Below are 19,481 nucleotides of genomic sequence, written 5' to 3' on the forward strand. Positions count from 1 at the left end.
TATGGTTTTAAATATCGTATCACTCTATAAAAATACGTCATTAAGAACTTGTACCTTTGTTTGCGTTTGTTTGTGTCCCTGCGTACATGACAGTGATGAGACGCATACACACACAAACGTACACTTGAAGCACACACACACACACACACACACACACACACACACACACACACACACACACACACACACAGAAAACAGTAACAGAACAACAGTATATTAGGAAGTAGGAATTTTTCACTAATACTGCACCATACTCATGTATCCCTTTGGTCCCAGTGGTGCAGGAAGGACTCGTCTACCTGCACCACTGGCCACTATATAACACGTCACTGTACCTTCACACTGTACCATTAGAAGCGCCACTGTGTTGAACTTCCAAGAAGTTTGAGACCTTCTACTGTTCATGTCACTGTAGATTTTTACTGTAGCTTATGACTTCAATGGTACCCAACATATCTGGTTACCCTGTATCACTGTACCTAACCTAACATAACATAACACAACTTAACCTAACCTAACTTAACCTAAATTAACCTAACCTAACTTAACCTAAATTAACCTAACCTAACTTAACTTAACCTAACCTAACTTAACCTAACCTAACTTAACCTAACCTAACATAACCTAACCTAACTTAATGTAACCTAACCTAACCTAACATAACCTAACCTAACTTAACCTAACCTAACTTAACCTAACTTAACCTGACCTAACATAACCTAACTTAATGTAACCTAACCTAACCTAACCTAACCTGACGTAATCTAACCTAACCTAACCTGACCTGACTAAAATATTAAATAAATAAATAAATAAATTAGGAAAGGAAAATGTGTAGTAGTAGTAGTAGTAGTAGTAGTAGTAGTAGTAAACTATCATTATGTAGTCAAAGCTAAAATAGTCAAATTAATATCAATTTCAGCCTAACCTGCACTGACCTGACCTAAGCAAAATTAAACTAAACCTAACCTGACCTGACCTAGCTTAACCTAACCTAACTTAACCTAACCTAACGTAACCTAACCTAACGTAACTTAACCTAACCTAACCTGACCTGACCTAACCTAATGTAAGCTAACTTAACCTAACCTAACTTAACCTAACCGAACATAACTTAACGTAACCTAACTTATTCTAGAGTAACCTGACCTGACCTAACCTAACCTGACCTAATTTTGATGAACTGAAGCTAACCTAACCTAACTCAGCCGACCTAACCTAACCAAACCAAATTATATAAAAATAAATAAGTAAAATAACAAAAAGAAATAGAAAAAAATGCATGATTCAGGATTCCGAACCTAACCAAAAAATTAGATAAAAAAAACGCAATAAATAAATAAATAAACAAATATATCGGAAGAAAACAAGAAAAAAAAACAGTCTTACAGGTGTTTTTGAGGTACTATGGCACGTGGTACACTGCCAAGTCCTTCTGCTGCACCATTAACACCACAATGTACACTGACATGGTACACCAACAGTGGGAGTCTTGCAAGTTCATCCACCACTCTCGGAAATCGTTTACAAGGTCTCGGAACATCACAGTTAGGTTAAGTTTTTGGGGTACAGTTTCAAGGTACAGTGACGCATGCTACAGTGGCTTATGGTGAAGGTAGACAAGGCCTTCCTGCACCATTAGCACCATAGGGTACAGTGCTGTGGTACTGTAGCATTGAAATTTTAAGCACACGAGAAAAAAAACTATTTTTTTTTAGGTGAGGGCCAGTTAAGTTTTTGTGGTACAGTTTCAAGGTACAGTGATGCATGGTACAGGGGCTTATGGTGAAGGTAGACAAGGCCTTCCTGCACCATTAGCACCATAGGGTACAGTGCTGTGGTACTGTAGCACTGAAATATTAACCACACGAAAAAAAAAAAAAACGATATCTTTTTTTCAAGTGAAGGCCAGTTAGGTTAATTTTTTTGGGTACAGTTTTAAGGTACAGTGACGCATGCTACAGTTGCTTATGGTGAAGGTAGACAAGGCCTTCCTGCACCATTAGCACCATAGGGTACAGTGCTGTGGTACAGTGACATCAAGAAATTAAGAAAACAAACTGAAGATTCATTCACCTCCTAGACCCAAAGCATACATTCATACTTTTATCATTACAGGTACAAATCTATATATACAGTGACACATGACAAATATATACATGCATTTTCTATGTATGGGTATTCTATAGGACATGTCATTCCCCTTATGTACGGAGAAATGAAAAAAAAAATTAAAAAAAGCAAATTTGAAAGCAATGTTTTGGCAGGATGAAGCGGGCACAGTTAACTTGCATTTTTCTCACTACTGCTAAATATATACAGGTAGTGGAGTAGAGGGTAGATGTATGGATATATAACCTATATATGGACGGGGTATGGAACTATGGATAAGCGCTGATGAGGAGAAACTAGCAAAAATTATAATGAGAGTCCGCCTGATGAGAGGACAGAGATGACACGATCTAACCAATACTATTTCATGAAAGGCTTGGACTATTAAACTGAGACATGAATAGTAAATGTATGTATGTATGAACTATGTATGGTCAGTATATGGGCGTATAAATAAGCGTAGGAGAGGAGAAATTAGCATAAAGGTTAATATTGTCAGTCTGGGATCACAGAGAGAGAGGGGGGGGGGGAGGATGGAGAGGCAAGCACAGGTGACGCTGACTAACAAACTATCTTATTTAACTACAGACTAGGACTATCGGGCTGGGATGTGAATAGTAGATGTATAAGTGAATAATCCACCTATGGGCGTCGTGTGGGCGTGTGGATGGGCGTGAATGAGGAGAAACAAGGAAAAAAAAGAATGGCACCAATGTTTTGGGGAAGGGGCGGGGAAAGGAAGGAAAAATATGGAAAGATTATCTTGTTATTTTTCCTATTATAGACACATTTTTACATGCATAGAAAGTCAGGGTACATGTATCAATGTATAATATATGTATGGACGCAGTATAGATGTATAAATAAGCGTAGCAGGGAAGAAATAAGCAAAAATGTTAGCGACAAGGCGGATGTTTGGGGTCGGATGATGGGGAGAGGAGTCCAAACACGTACTATCAGACTATCTCACTGACAGCTTGGACTATCACGGTTATACATTCATGGCAGATGTATGGGTGTATAAACTATCTATACACGCAGTATGGCGGTAACAATAAGCGCAGGAGATAAGAAAACTGAAAAAAAAACGAATGAAGAGAGGGCCAAGTTGGTGACAGGCAGCGGAGGGGAGAGAGAGAGGGAGGCGGACATTGAAGAACCATTAATGTCATTGTATCTCACTACTATTTTGGACTATCAGGCTGATACGTGCAGGGTGAGCAGGTGTGACTATTACCTTCGCGATCTGGAAGGCATCAGCTTGCAGAGTCTCAAAAATTTGTATTTCCTCAACCTCTTGCTTGTTGGTGGGGTGCACGGAGGACCTGAGCCCATCAAACAGTCTTCGTAAATCTCTTCATTTTTCACGTTACGGCCTGTTGCGTTTGACCTGACCTTGACCTGCAGGCTTACATGGCTCTGCAGGCTAGGGGAAGGCCTGGGGCACATGTCTGGCGGGTCAGGCTAGGGCAGGCTGCAGGCTGGGAGACAAGATTCGCTATTACACTTTTCGATCACTGAAATGAACCCGAGTAGCTGCGCGCGCCATGACGTCAGCTAGGAAGATGCCAGATTTGTTTCACTCCCCTGGTCTGGCACTGTAAGGCTCTATGTGGCACTGTACGCACTCACACACCTTATACAGCCCATACACACCTGCACACACCCATACACGAACCACCAGCACCTCTAAAACAGCGAAGGGAAATATTGTACAGTCTCCAACGCAAGCAATGTCTGCAAACCCGATTTTACATTTTGAGACCACTGGCACTATACAAGGCACCCTACTCATACACACACACACACACACATACACTATACAAAGCCATACACACACACCCATACACCCTTAACAGCCCCAAGAGGGAGGAAAATTAAGAAGTATACGGTTCTATTGGCACCATGGCACTTATGGCACTGTGGCACTAGAGAAGGCCTGTACACACACACACACACACATACACACACATATATACACTATACAAAGCCATACACACACACCCATACACCCTTAACAGCCCCAAGACGGAGGAAAATTAAGGAGTTCACGGTTCTATTGGCACTTATGGCACTGTGGCACTATACAAGGCCTGTACACACACACACACACACACACACACACACATACAGCCATACACACGTACATAAAGAATCAGACTCTTTCACTCATTCAATTAAAAAAAAAACCCAGACTGTTCGCCACTCAAAAAACATCATAATATTTTTTCAATGGCACTGCGGCATTGTGAAGCCACCATGCAAAATATTTACACTCGTATTATAAAAAAAAAAAAAAAAACTGGAGGGTTCATTAGTTTGATAAAGCCTTCAAATGCACAGAGAGAGGTTATAATAGTAATAGTAATAGTAATAGTATGTTGCAGGAGGGAGAAGGAGGAGGGGGAGGAAGGGGAGCGGAAAAGAATGAAGATCTCTCTCTCTCTCTCTCTCTCTCTCTCTCTCTCTCTCTCTCTCTCTCTCTCTCTCTCTCTCTCTCTCTATCTATCTATCTATCTATCTCACATTAACAGGTTGTAATTGTTGTCATAAGGTAGAAGTGACATTAACAACATTTCTATATAACGAACACGAGAAATACTTAAGGAAAACGTAAATTTATGATATTTTAGGGTTGACTCAAGTAAATTTAAGAATAAACAATTACTTATATATGTACTATTCAAAGTAGTATCTATCTGTCATTTATAGCACTACTACTACTACTACTACTACTACTACTATTACTTATGCAGAAGGATGGGGGAGAGAAATTAGGAGGAAGAGGAGGAGGAAGAAGAGAAGAAGAATTTTTGTAAGTCTCTCTCTCTCTCTCTCTCTCTCTCTCTCTCTCTCTCTCTCTCTCTCTCTCTCTCTCTCTCTCGTTCTTTCTCTCTCTCTCAAAAAAAAAAAAAAAAAAAAAATATATATATATATATATATATATATATATATATATATATATATATATATATATATATATATATATATATATATATATATATATATATATATATATATAAATAAAATAAATAAATAACTAAATAACTAAATTGAAAAACAAACAAAAAAGAAATAAATAATAATAAACAAAGAAAAATAAACAAAATTTACCAAAAAATAAATAAAATATATGAACATAAACAAAAAAAATCGTCGTACATTTTGTAATAACTATTTAACACCGCAAACTCCCGCTCTCTCTCTCTCTCTCTCTCTCTCTCTCTCTCTCTCTCTCTCAAGAAAAGATACATAATTACGAAATCATTAATAGTAGTAGAAAGGCTATTTTATATATATATATATATATATATATATATATATATATATATATATATATATATATATATATATATATATATATATATATATATATATATTTCGTCAATAAATAATTATAGTCGATTCATATAACAGTAAATGTTAACACTATCGCAAAACTATCATAAATTACACTGTATAACAATGAAAAAAAAAAAGCGGAAATGAGACTATCCTTTTCTAGAGTTATTTTTTGCGTAGATTACGAATATAACATCCGTTTCTTTCTGTGACCCTCCAGTTCTTCGTAAATAGCAGTGCCCGCAATGTCTATCTGAACGGTATTTTTTGTTGCTTTTAGCCAATGAGTGGAGGCTGTTCATAGATGGATCCCTTTACAGCATAAAAGCAGTTCTGTTGCACATTGGGAACACCATGCCTTCAGTTCCAGTTGCTTACTCAGTCATTTTAAGAGAGACATATGAGAACCTTGCTTTTATTCTAGACCGCATAAGTTACAAAGAGCATGAGTGGTTAATTTGTGCAGACTTGAAAGTAGTAGCCATACTTAATGGGCTACAAACTGGATACACCAAATTGATGTGGTTTCTTTGCAAGTGGGACAGTAGGGCCAGATCAGAACATTATACGCTCAGAATGGCCATCTGGGGAATCTATGACGCTTGGATGCTATAATGTAATTCATGAGCCACTAGTTAAGAAGGAGAAAATCATTTTGCCACCACTGCATATAAAACTAGGCCTAATGAAGCAATTTACCAAAGCACTGCAACATAACAAGCCATGTTTCGAGTATCTCAAAGGGATCTTCCCTAAAATTAGTGATGCCAAGATTAAAGAGGGTATATTTGTAGGCCCTCAGATTCGCAAGCTTATAAATGATGAGGACTTTGAGGCGACAATGGATGAACCTGAGCTAGCGGCCTGGCATGCATTCAAAGATGTATGCAGAGGGCTTCTGGGAAAGCACCAAGAGTCCCAGCGAGAGCGTAAAGTGGAGAGGCTAATCAAATGCTACCAAGATCTCGGATGCAATATGTCACTGAAGATACACGTTCTTCATTCTCATCTGTCCTTCTTCCCAGAGAGCGCAGCAGATGTGAGTGATGAACATGGAGAGAGGTTCCATCAAGATATAGCGTCAATGGAAAACAGGTACAAGGGAAAATGGAGCCCTGCTATGCTGGCTGACTTCTGTTGGAACCTGAAGCGTGACACGCCTGAGACGTCTTATAAAAGAAGAAGTAAATACTAGATTGTACGTTAATACATTATATAAAGTTAACAAACATTATATATTAATTAAATAAATACAATGAAGACATTTAATCTGACTTTGGGAGCAAAATACATTTATGGAGTCTTGGAAATCTCTATTAATTGCATAATTATTAAAACAGCGATTTACAAAAAATTGTGACGTGGCATGAAATTTTTGTTATCAAATTTGAATTCAGCACAATGAACTTCATAATAAAACGCACATGAGAACTATGTGAGATCAATTCAATTTCTCTTTAGTTTGCGTTAAAATATTTTGTTTTCTCTAGTACTTCAATTTTCAAGATGGCCGCCGCCCACTCCTTGGAAATCATAGGGTCGAAAGTCTTCCAATATGCATGTTAATAGCGACTATATTGTCTTTACCTATATAAAGTATTTTTTTCCTCTTTTCTTTAACTTTCTTGCACTAAAAACTGATAATTAATAGTACAAAACAACACAAAATAATTGATAAAATAGAAGACTCTTACACTGTCCTAAAAACTGTCTAAAATAGTATTGGAAGATTCAATTATTGTTTTAGTTTATGTTAAAATTCTCCGTTTTCTCTAATGCAAGACAGCCGCCGTTCTCTTTGATCTCCCTTGTTTACAAACAGTAGGGTCGAAAATCTTACAAATTTACGTGTTTATATAGACCTTATTGACATTACAGGGATTGCTAGAGAGAGAGAGAGAGAGAGAGAGAGAGAGAGAGAGAGAGAGAGAGAGAGAGAGAGAGAGAGAGAGAGAGAGAGAGAGAGAGAGAGAGAACGAAAAGAAGAGAAGGAAGAGGAGGAAGAGGAGAAGGAAGAAGAAAAAGAAGAGGAAGAAGAGGAAGAAAAGAGGAGGAGAAAGAGGAGGAGGAGAAGGAGGAGGAACAAACAACAATAACCTCCTCTTCCTCCTCCGCCTCCTTCTCTTCCTCCTGCTCCTCCTCTTCTTCCTCCTCCTCTTCTTATTCCATTAGTTCCTTTCTCTACTACTACTACTACTACTACTACTACTAGTACTAAATTTATCTGTGGTGTATACCTCTCACCTAACTCCTCTGACTATAAGAAATTGTTTGACTACTTAACTTCCGAAGTGGAGCACATTCTGACCCTCTTCCCTTCTTGGAGACTTCACTGTTCACCACCAGCTTTGGCTTTCCTCTCCCTTCACTGACCATCCTGGTGAACTAGCCTACAACTTTGCTATCCTCCATCACCTAGAGCAATTGGTGCAACACCCTACTCGTATTCCTGACCTTCTTGGAGATACGCCCAACATTCTTGACCTTTTCCTGACCTCTAATCCTTCTGCTTATGCTGTCACCCTTTCTTCTCCGTTGGGCTCCTCCGATCACAATCTCATATCTTTATCTTGTCCTATCACTCCAATCCCTCCTCAGGATCCCCCTAAGCGAAGGTGCCTCTGGCGTGTGTTTTTGGTGTGTTTTGAAGGTGTTTTGGTGTGTTTTGATGTGTTTTGAAGGTGTTTTGGTGTGTTTTGGTATGTTTTGAAGGTGTTTTGGTGTGTTTTGGTGTGTTTTGAAGGTGTTTTGAGGGTGTTTTGGTGTGTTTTGAAGGTGTTTTGGTGTGTTTTGGTGTGTTTTGAAGGTGTTTTGAGGGTGTTTTGGTGTGTTTTGGTGTGTTTTGAAGGTGTTTTGAGGGTGTTTTGAAGGTGTTTTGGTGTGTTTTGGTGTGTTTTGAAGGTGTTTTGAGGGTGTTTTGGTGTGTTTTGAAGGTGTTTTGGTGTGTTTTGGTGTGTTTTGAAGGTGTTTTGGTGTGTTTTGAGGAGGTATTTTGGTGGTTTTCCTTGGAATGACTACTGCTTCCGTGTCAGAGAGCCGTCTTTGTGTGCTGAGCGCATAACAGAGGTGATAGTGTCTGGCATGGAGGCGTACATTCCTCACTCTTTTTATCCTCCTAAACCTTCTACACCTTGCTTCAACGCCAGTCAAGTTAGTGGAGACTGGGACAATTGTTTAAACACACAACCGCCAAATTTGAAATGAGCCCTGCGGTGTTTACATTGACAATTCTTCATCTATTGTATGACCTTGTGTGAAGTCATTGAAAAAGCGTGTGTTATTACCAAATGTTTAATTGTCATGGAAGAATTCAGGTAGACTCTTTAAATTAATCTATACAGCTTGGGTCTACCACAGATTAACGTACGCTCTGCACCACATTAAAGTACGCTCTGCACCACATTATCGTACGCTCTGCACCACATTACCGTACGCTCTGCACCACATTACCGTACGCTCTGCACCACATTATCGTACGCTCTGCACCACATTAACGTACGCTCTGCACCACGCTATGTATACTATCACCGCATTTCATTTATCATTCTTTTTTCTTTTCGTTCATAATTTGTTCTGTATTATATATTATTATGTATTTATGTATTTATTTATTCGTCTCCATTATCTTCATTTTTTCTTATAATTTATGTATTATAATTTAATCTCTCTCTCTCTCTCTCTCTCTCTCTCTCTCTCTCTCTCTCTCTCTCTCTCTCTCTCTCTCTCTCTCTCTTAATCCAACTGCCAGGAAGCACAATTTCGGTAAATTTTCTGAACCTATTAAAATTGAGAAGGAAGCAGCAATAAATCGGAATCTCTTGAAATCCATGACTCTCAATTGACGTACTGATGTTTCGATAGACTTGACAGTACATGCAGGATAGTGAATTGTTATTAGTTATTCAGATAATGACATGAATATATATAATTAGTTAAATATTAGCCAGAAGTGCCATACCATCAGGAGACACATACAAAACTATATTACATATTTACGTTAAAGGAAATAAACTATCAGCGAAAATCAACCCTTTATTGTTTATTTTATGACAGAGGGCGAGACGGGACCTGCGACTCTCAACACCAATCAACACCTGACAAACTGCGACAATTTCCACACTAAAAAATAAAACGATCTCCCTTTTTTTGTCAATAGCACCACTAACCACTCCCGTACACAAAAGATGAACGTAAAAATTACTCCCCCTTTAATTAAAAACAATAAAAATAATGATAATAGTAAATAAATTAATAAACAAAATAATTAAATATGATAAACTGTCTTAAATTATCTTTCCCTTTCCATGCAATCCACACCACGAGACCCAGACAGCACCACCACGTACTGCTACACCCATCCAGGGACTGAGACACCCTGCACACATCACGTCTACCTCTCTACACCCCAAAACACATCCAAAACACCCCAAAACGCATGCACACCCACCTTAAACACCCAGAAACAGCCTTATCCACCCACAGCACACCCCTAGCCACCCAAAACACACCCAAACTCCTTAAAAATACCCAAAAAAAAACACTTAAAATACCCCAAAACACACCCAAACTCATCCAAAACTGACAAAAACACCCCAAAAACACACACCCAAACACACTCAAAACTGACCAAAACACCCCAAAACACACCAAAACACACCCAAACATACCCAAAACACACCCAAAACTGACCAAAACACACCCAAAACTGACCAAAACATCCCAAAACACCCCAAAACAAACCCAAACACACCCAAAAATGACCCAAACACATGAAGAATGCCACAAATGAATATAAATACTTAAATATATACACATGACACAGGGTGGGAAGGGAGTATTGAGGTGTAGGGGAAAGGAAGGGTGCAACAAGAAGCAGGGAAAGACAGGGTGTAATAAGATGAGACAAACAGCCGGACAGGGAAATTAGACAGGCTTTATTGAGGTGAAGGAGAAACAGGGATAGTTTAATGAGATGCAAGGGTGATACAGGGTGTATTAAGGTCCAGGGGCAGACAAGAAGGGTGTACTAAGGTGTATGAAGACAGGAAGGGTGTATTGAGGTGTGGGACAGACAGACAGACAGACAGACAGACAGACAGAGAGGGAGAGATTAAAAGAGAAAATTTGAGATAGACAAAGGATATGAGAGAAAGAGAAATAGAAAGAGAGAGAGAGAGAGAGAGAGAGAGAGAGAGAGAGAGAGAGAGAGAGAGAGAGAGGGAGAGAGAGAGAGAGAGAGAGAGAGAGAGAGAGAGAGAGAGAGAGAGAGAGAGAGAGAGAGAGAGAGAGAGTACTAGTCATCTCAATCAACATAAATTCCTAATATATGTATAGATTTGTGTATACTAGTCTTACCTAATGTGTGTATAGATTTCCGAGCATATACCAGCATCTCTTATGAGTTTATGTGTTTATATCAGACTTAGCAAAGATTTGGATGTCTCTAAATATATACTAGTGTTTGTATACAAGTTTGTGTGTATACTAGACTTAGTAAGAGTTTGTGTGTGTTTCTAAGAGTATACAAACCTTAGCAAGTGTTTTTATATGTCTCTAAGTGTATACCAGTGTTTGTGTGTGTATACCAGCATTACATAGTGTTTGTAATGATTTAAGTGTACACTAGTCCTTTTTAATTGTTACCCTTCTCACTATCCCAGCCCTCCAGATACACCTACACATACACACACACACACACACACCTCAGACAGTAATTCCTGGAACAAGAGAGGACAGAACAGCATGCCAGCCACAGCAAGAGTGAGTGTGTGAACAGCCGCGGCCACCAACCAGCCAATACTTCCCTAGCAGAAGAACGCGGCCCTCACAGTCGACCCAGTGGTGAAGCCTGTGCCCAATATTACTTATCAAGACTCTCTCTCTCTCTCTCTCTCTCTCTCCCTCTCTCTCTCTCTCTCTCTCTCTCTCTCTCTCTCTCTCTCTCTCTCTCTCTCTCTCTCTCTCTCTCTCTCTCTCAACCTTAATTCAACAGCCAGGAAGCACAATTTCGGTAAATTTTCTGAACCTATTAAAATTGAGAAGGAAGCAGCAATAATTCGAAATCTCTTGAAATCCATGACTCTCAATTGACGTCCTGATGTTTCGATAGACTTGACAGTACATGCAGGATAGTGAATTGTTATTAGTTATTCAGATAATGACATGAATATAATTAGTTAAATATTAGCCAAGAGTGCCATACCATCAGGAGACACAGACAAAACTATATCATTACATGTTTACGTTAAAGGAAATAAACTATCAGCGAAAAACCAACCCTTTATTGTTTATTTTATGACAGAGGGCGAGACGGGACCTGCGACTCTCAACACCAATCAACACCTGACAAACTGCAACAATTTCCACACTAAAAAATAAAACGATCTCCATTTTTTTTTTTTGTCAATAACACTAACCAGGAACTCCCGAACACAAAAGATGAACGTAAAAATTAACCCCCCTTTAAAAACAATAAAAATAATGATAATAATAAATAAATTAATAAACAAAATAATTAAATATGAAAAACTGCCCTAAATTATCTGTTCCTTTACATGCACTCCCACACCACGAGACCCAGACAGCACCACCACGCACTCCTACACCCATCCAGGGACTGAGACACCCTGCACACATCACGTCTATCTCTCTACACCCCAAAACACATCCAAAACACCCCAAAACGCATCTACACCCACTTAAACACCCAGAAACAGCCTTATCCACCCACAGCACACCCCTAGCCACCCAAAACACACCCAAACTCTTTTAAAATAGCCCAAAAAACACTTAAAAACACCCCAAAACACACCCATACTCATCCAATACTGAGAAAAACACCCCAAAACACACCCAAAACTGACAAAAACACCCCAAAAGACACCCAAAACACCCCAAAACACACCCAAAACTGACCAAAACACCCCAAAACACCCCAGAAACACACCCAAAACTGACCAAAACACCCCAAAACACACCCAAAACACCCCAAAACACACCCAAAACACCCCAAAACTGACCCAAACACCCCAAAACACACCCAAATCACCCCAAAACACCCCAAAACACACCCAAAACTGACCCAAACACCCCAAAACACACCCCAAACACACTCAAAACACCCCAAAAACACATGAAGAATGCCACAAATGAATATAAATATTTAAACAACTAATATAACTATCAAAAACACACACACACACACACACACACACACTTCTCCACAAATCTGAAGGCACTGTGGTTTCCAAGCCCTCAAAGTGAATGAGAGTGCTGAGGGAATAATATTGCACCACTGCCTGCATGAACTTGTCACTAAAGCTGTCATGCCTCACACACCTCCTGTCACCGCTCATGCTGGCTGTCAACGCAGAACGCACCCTCCACCACTCATTGTTTGGGGTGACGGTTCTGTGGGAATGGAAGATAATTAGATTTTCTCTCATATCAAGTTGAATTGGTTTAGCTCTCTCTCTCTCTCTCTCTCTCTCTCTCTCTCTCTCTCTCTCTCTCTCTCTCTCTCTCTCACACGATTGATTTCAAAGGCCACAAAGATGATTAGCAGAGGTTTTTGTGAGTGTTTCTCCTGACAGTAATGTAGGAATGTTGTTAATTTGTCACTAAAACCATAAAAACATCCTTAAAAACCTGTGCTACTTTGAATAGAGCCTTTTAAAAGTGTGTTTCTCCCATCAGTCGAGAAATGTAGTTATTTATTTACATTTTATATATAACACACACACACACACACACACACACACACACACACACACACACACAAGTGGTCTGGCAGGGGAAGTGCTATGAGAAATATACAAACGCATAGCAAGGCAAGGCACACAGCTTTCACACTCACCTCACACTCACAACACTCTTTCAACACCTTAACCTTTGTTGGGGAAGAGAAACACTACTGTCTTAACCTTACAAATACACTTATTATAAGCTTATCTCTTACATGTACCAAGACAAGGCACACAACTTTCACTGTTACTCTCACCCACAACAATCTTTCAATGTGTTAACCCTTGTTGGGGAAAAGAACCACTAAAATATTATCTCCTACAAATATATTTAAACACTCACTCAGCACGCAACACCTTAGCCCTTGATGGAGACGAACAGCACTCCTACCCAACCTTACAAAACCACTAATTAAAATCTTATCTCTACTTCACTTACCCATCCATACACCAACCTTGTAACTCCACACAAGACAAGACACCACAGTCATCCACATCTATCTATGCCACACTGACTCCTGAAGCTGGTGGAGCATAGGGTGGACAGCGAAGGGCATCAGCTCCACACTCTGGGATGCCTGTGGGGGAGTTTATCCTGAGACCAGTGAGTACCTCTTCTGTATTCAGGCTCCCTCCACCCTCTCGCACAGTACCTGAGGGCATGAGGGGGTGGTGAGAGGGTAAGAGGGTATGAGGGAGGAGGGAAGAGATGAAATGTGGTGAAAAACAGAAGAGAACACAGATGAGCAGGAAAATTGAGTGACTGGGTGTTTGAGTGAGCGAGTGAGTGATGGTTTATTGTCTGTCTGACTGAATGAATGAATGAAAAATACTTGCTAAGGGAATGAATTAATATCCACAAACTCACGCATTCACTGAATGGCTATTTGACTGACTGACTGACTGACTGCTGACTAAAAATGATAGGTTAGGAGGGGATAAATACTCGTAATCTCTCTTCAAATGTTAGTTCCTGATGGGGAGGAGGCCCGAGGGAGGGTCAATGGGGTCATGGCGAGAAAGCAAGAGGATGAGAGCAGCTGGTAGGAAACAGCAGCAGGCGGACGACGCTAAGGAGGGAAAAGGTTCGCTACACGAGTCTTCCCTTGTTCCCGTCAAGGTGGCAAGCTGCCTTGGTATTACTGCACTCTACTTATGATTGTTCTGGATCTCATACTGTAATCTAAACTTGGAAGTCTATATATATATATATATATATATATATATATATATATATATATATATATATATATATATATATATATATATATATATATATATATATATATATATATATATATATATATATATATATATATATATATATATATATATATATATATATATATATATATATATATATATATATATATATATATATATATATATATATATATATATATATATATATATATATATATATATATATATATATATATATATATATATATATATATATATATATATATATATATATATATATATATATATATATATATATATATATATATATATATATATATATATATATATATATATATATATATATATATATATATATATATATATATATATATATATATATATATATATATATATATATCAAGCTCTCAACCCTATCTCATTTTGTCACAATTCTATGAACACATTCACTAAAGCATAAGCTTCTACAGTGTGATTGAACTAGCAAAACTGAACTGGAAATTAGAGTTATTGTACTACTGCATTGGTTGAGATATATTAGCAATAATAATCAGTGATAATGAAGGGAGAAGGTTGATAGTAAGGCGGACAGTAAACTGAACGTCGGCCTCACCAGGCAAAAGTAGCCCGCGGATGGTAGTGTCGCACGTCATAGGATGACTCATGAAGTGCGTGACGCTGGTTGTGACATGGATGCTGCTGCTCGCATCACTTATTATTATTAAAGCTCTGGACTTATTATTATTAAAGCTTTATTGAGCATTATAGTACATTTTTAAATATATACATATAGCACAAAATATACATGAATATACATATAATACACAAAGCGAGCACCAGCCCGCAGGTGGGGGTCTACCTCTATTAATTCGAATTATGATCAGTAATAATTATTTATTTATTCAATATCTTATATGCATAACTGGTACCAAACAAAATATACACCTTTTCTTCAAAATGCATCTCAGCTAAAACTTTTAATGCTATTTTATTTATTTATTTTTTTTTTTTCACACGTCGAAAGATATTACCAGGCTTGGATTCTAAGAACATGTGGATAGTTCATTGTTTTATATATATATATATATATATATATATATATATATATATATATATATATATATATATATATTTCCGTGACAAAATGTAGTTAATTACAGTTCGGTGACTATATATATATATATATATATATATATATATATATATATATATATATATATATATATATATATATATATATATATATATATATATATATATATATATATATATATATATATATATATATATATATATATATATATATATATATATATATATATATATATATATATATATATATATATATATATATATATATAGTGTCACCGAAGTATAATTAAGTACATTTTGTCAGGGGAATTCTATGTTTGTACAAGTTCAGTAAATAAGAAAGACGTTCTGGTGAATCTATCCACACGTCTTGAAAAGACAGGAGACAACCTGAGGTTATTGTACTACTGCCCCAGATATTCAAGGAATAGCGAAAATTTCATCTTGATCAAGTCAACGATACCTCATGGAGAGAGAGAGAGAGAGAGAGAGAGAGAGAGTCATCAAGGTGTCATACTAAGAGCAGTTTTCGATTCGTTAAGCAGAAGATAATACATTTTTGCAATGTGTTGTGGTGATTTGTATGTTAGAAAAGTCTGGACTAGACGTTCACACAAGGATGACATTGAGTACCGCTGTCATAATGATACCATGACCAGATCAGATTCACGTTCACCAAGAGCAGGCATATTATCAACGCAAGCATTAACTTTGGGATCTCAGCTATAGGAGCACGCTGCACTAACTCAAGTTACTTTCTACATGACTAATTCCGCATGCTTAAACTTCTTCCTATCCTGAAACAAACGCACAATATTATTCGTCTTCATATAACTTTTTTTTTCTAGGGCATACACTAATTTTTTTCTCTCTCTTTCATATCCAATAATCCTTTGCGTTTGAGCCACTTTTTTTTTTTAAGTTACTAGGTTTAGTGTTTATTTCTGGTGGTTAACATTATGTGTGGTAAAGTTATAATTCTTACACTTATTTTCCTTTTTAAATGTACCTGACACTAATCTTTAAACTCATCTCGAAAACCCAGTGCTGTAAATTAACAAGTTACTTCAAAAGAACTCAGACGAATTTGCAAATACAACTGAGAACAAAAGCAAAGATCAAAGTGACACTACAGGTTACCTGAGTGGAAGCGCCAACAACGAAGACGGGGGAGGTGGAAGGCTCGCCAAACAGTGCCCGACTTGAAAACACAGAAACACAGCTGCACTCAGGAGGAAGCGGAAACAACAACTTCAATGACATTGACTACTGGAAAGTCACCATGCGAAGCGTCAGCATGCAATGACACACAGACACAGAATGAAGAAAACTGCCACAAGCTGAGAAGTGGCAAGAGCTTAGAATACCAAAGTTAATTTGCATCATAAACAAAATCAAATATACGTAAAATTATGGAAATGCACTATTATATACACAAGACAGAGAGAGAGAGAGAGAGAGAGAGAGAGAGAGAGAGAGAGAGAGAGAGAAGAACGCACCAGTAAACATGCACTCCACTTCCAGTCACGGCTGGCACACGACTGACTGCCGCCAGCGACCAGGTAGACCATCAGGTTTCTTTAGCTCCTTTAGAACTCCAGGTGCTCCCTCTAGACTCCTCCCCGCAATTCTTAACACTAAATGTGACTAAATAAAATCACGAGAACAGTTGCTGTCATGAATGTGGAAATCAGGAGGAGGAAGAGGTGACGGTGGAGGTTGTGGGAATAGTAGTGAAAGAGAATCTCTCTCTCTCTCTCTCTCTCTCTCTCTCTCTCTCTCTCTCTCTCTCTCTCTCTCTCTTATTGGCATTAAAGGTGTATTATTACGTGTGACTTTTCAGTATTTAGTTCAAGTAAACCTGATAAAATGATGCAAGATTCTGTAAATTATTTTCGATGGTTTCCTTGGAGTACGTGGTGCAACACATCGTTACTCCTTGCATGTGTTGCTTTACCTTTAGCAATGACTTTGCAATATTTCATCAGATGAAATCTGGGTAAATCATTGACTTTTACATCAACATATGACTGATAATTATCCCAACCTATTCCATGACAGCCATGCATTTCCGCGACTACTACTACCACGCCAGTTGCTGCTGTTACTTTTACATTGAACATAGCAGTACTATGTACAGTGAATGTATTTATCTATTTGCATTGTGACGCCAATGTGTTCGTAGTAGCCCATCTTTTATCATCAAATTATTAGTTTTTCTTTAGATTTATATGAATGGGCTGTGCACACCATTACTTGTATCTCCCAGCACATTCCACTGATGTACTAGTGGTCTATTTGAAAACAACGAGTATCTCTCCATCTTTCTATCTCCTTTCTTGTTAATGAACATAGATGGCTGATGTGAATACTTTTACGTCATCACTGCAACCACTGTCACTACTGCTATCCCCTCACCGTAACTACTCTCATTATCACTACCACCACCAGCACCACCACCACTTCACTCTTACAACCCCAACACTTAAGCAACTTTCACGCAAGATCTCCGCTGTCTGAGGAGGCTGTGGGGGAGAGAGGTAGACGTGGTAAGCACAAAGAGGAAAAGGAGAAACTGATGTTGGGTCCAGAGAGAGAGAGAGAGAGAGAGAGAGAGAATGTTAATAATGATAGTAACTACAACAAAGATAACACTACTACTGTTGCTAGTATTACTACTACCACTACTACTACTACTATTTCTACCAGTAATAATAATAATAATAATAATAATAATAATAATAATAATAATAATAATAATAATAATGATAATAATGGTAATAATAGTAATAATGATAATAATATCTTTCATGGTAATTTGATATTCCACATCTTGAACATCCATTCAATAATAATTTTTCTTTCATAGTCTAATGCCTCAACACTAGTTCCATCCATTTTCACTGTTTTCCAGTTCTTGAAAACTAAGAATAGTTTTCATCACTTCCTCTTCTTTCCTCATGTTTACTTGCTGAAGCACCTTGCCACAGCCACCTCCACTTATCATCTCTTTGCATTCAGCAAAATTTCAAAATTTTTATCTAATTTAATTAATATTCCCTTTCACAAACCTTGTTCTCTCTTACCATCAGGCTACCTAACTCTTCTATCCACGCCTTTCAAGATGCTGTATCTTGTAAGAGGCAGCATATTTTTGGGGAAACAATTCAAAAAAATTATTTGATCAGTATCAAACATGCATAACTACAAGAATGTTAATGACATGTCACACTGAGCTGTTCATCTACACTCATCTGCCTTACATATATATATATATATATATATATATATATATATATATATATATATATATATATATATATATATATATATATATATATATATATATATATATATATATATATATAACAAAGCCATCCTTAACATCCAATAACATCCAATAACAAAGCCATCCTTAAATTTCACCAAGACTGATTCTGAACTCCTATGAAGATATAAACCTGTGCTTAGTTTCAATAGGTGGAAACAATGTGATTTGTTTTACTGATGACAGTTTCATAGTCAAGGTAAGTACCTGGCCCAAAAAATATGCCTTTGATGTGTGTGTGTGTGTGTGCGTGTGTCATTCACCTATTCACCTACAGTCATCTGCTGGTCACCCAGCCAGCATTCCCCTACAGAAAGAGCTCAGAACTTGTTCTGTTACCAGTCAGCGACCAATCAATGTGTCAACAGCATATAATAATTACCAGCTTAGTGTGAGGACCATGTGTCAATTGTCTCTCCTTTCATCCCTGCATATCTCTATCAATCTATTTCCGACACTACTAGCCCAAACCAAGAATTTGTCTATTATTGGGAGTAAGTATTACTTGGGTTTAACTTAATTTCTTTATCTTGTTATAGGCAATCTTGTTAATTAATTGTTTTACTCTGTTTTTATTAAGAGTCATCCTCTATGTGCTGCAAAGGCCTATAAAAGGTGATTAAAGAAAGAAAAGGGCAAGGAATGGTAGGGAAATGAAAACA

At 37.6% G+C, this 19,481-nt stretch overlaps 1 protein-coding gene across 4 annotated transcripts in view; it reads right to left on the reverse strand.

Moving 5' to 3' along the window:
- Positions 1-4,539, reverse strand: part of LOC135099539 (uncharacterized) — a 14,701-nt gene extending 10,162 nt beyond the window's left edge. Inside the window, exon 1 of one of the 4 annotated variants that reach the window (XM_064001917.1) lies at positions 3,350-4,539. In XM_064001917.1, the coding sequence (XP_063857987.1) occupies positions 3,350-3,561 (212 nt within the window). In that variant the 5' untranslated portion in view covers positions 3,562-4,539. The remainder of the gene's footprint in view (positions 1-3,349) is intronic. The other 3 variants (XM_064001916.1, XM_064001915.1, XM_064001918.1) reach the window with 3 other exon arrangements.
- Between the last annotated feature and the right edge of the window lie 14,942 nt (positions 4,540-19,481).

This window comes from Scylla paramamosain, unplaced genomic scaffold (genome assembly GCF_035594125.1).
Source record: "Scylla paramamosain isolate STU-SP2022 unplaced genomic scaffold, ASM3559412v1 Contig144, whole genome shotgun sequence".
NCBI lineage: Eukaryota > Metazoa > Arthropoda > Malacostraca > Decapoda > Portunidae > Scylla > Scylla paramamosain.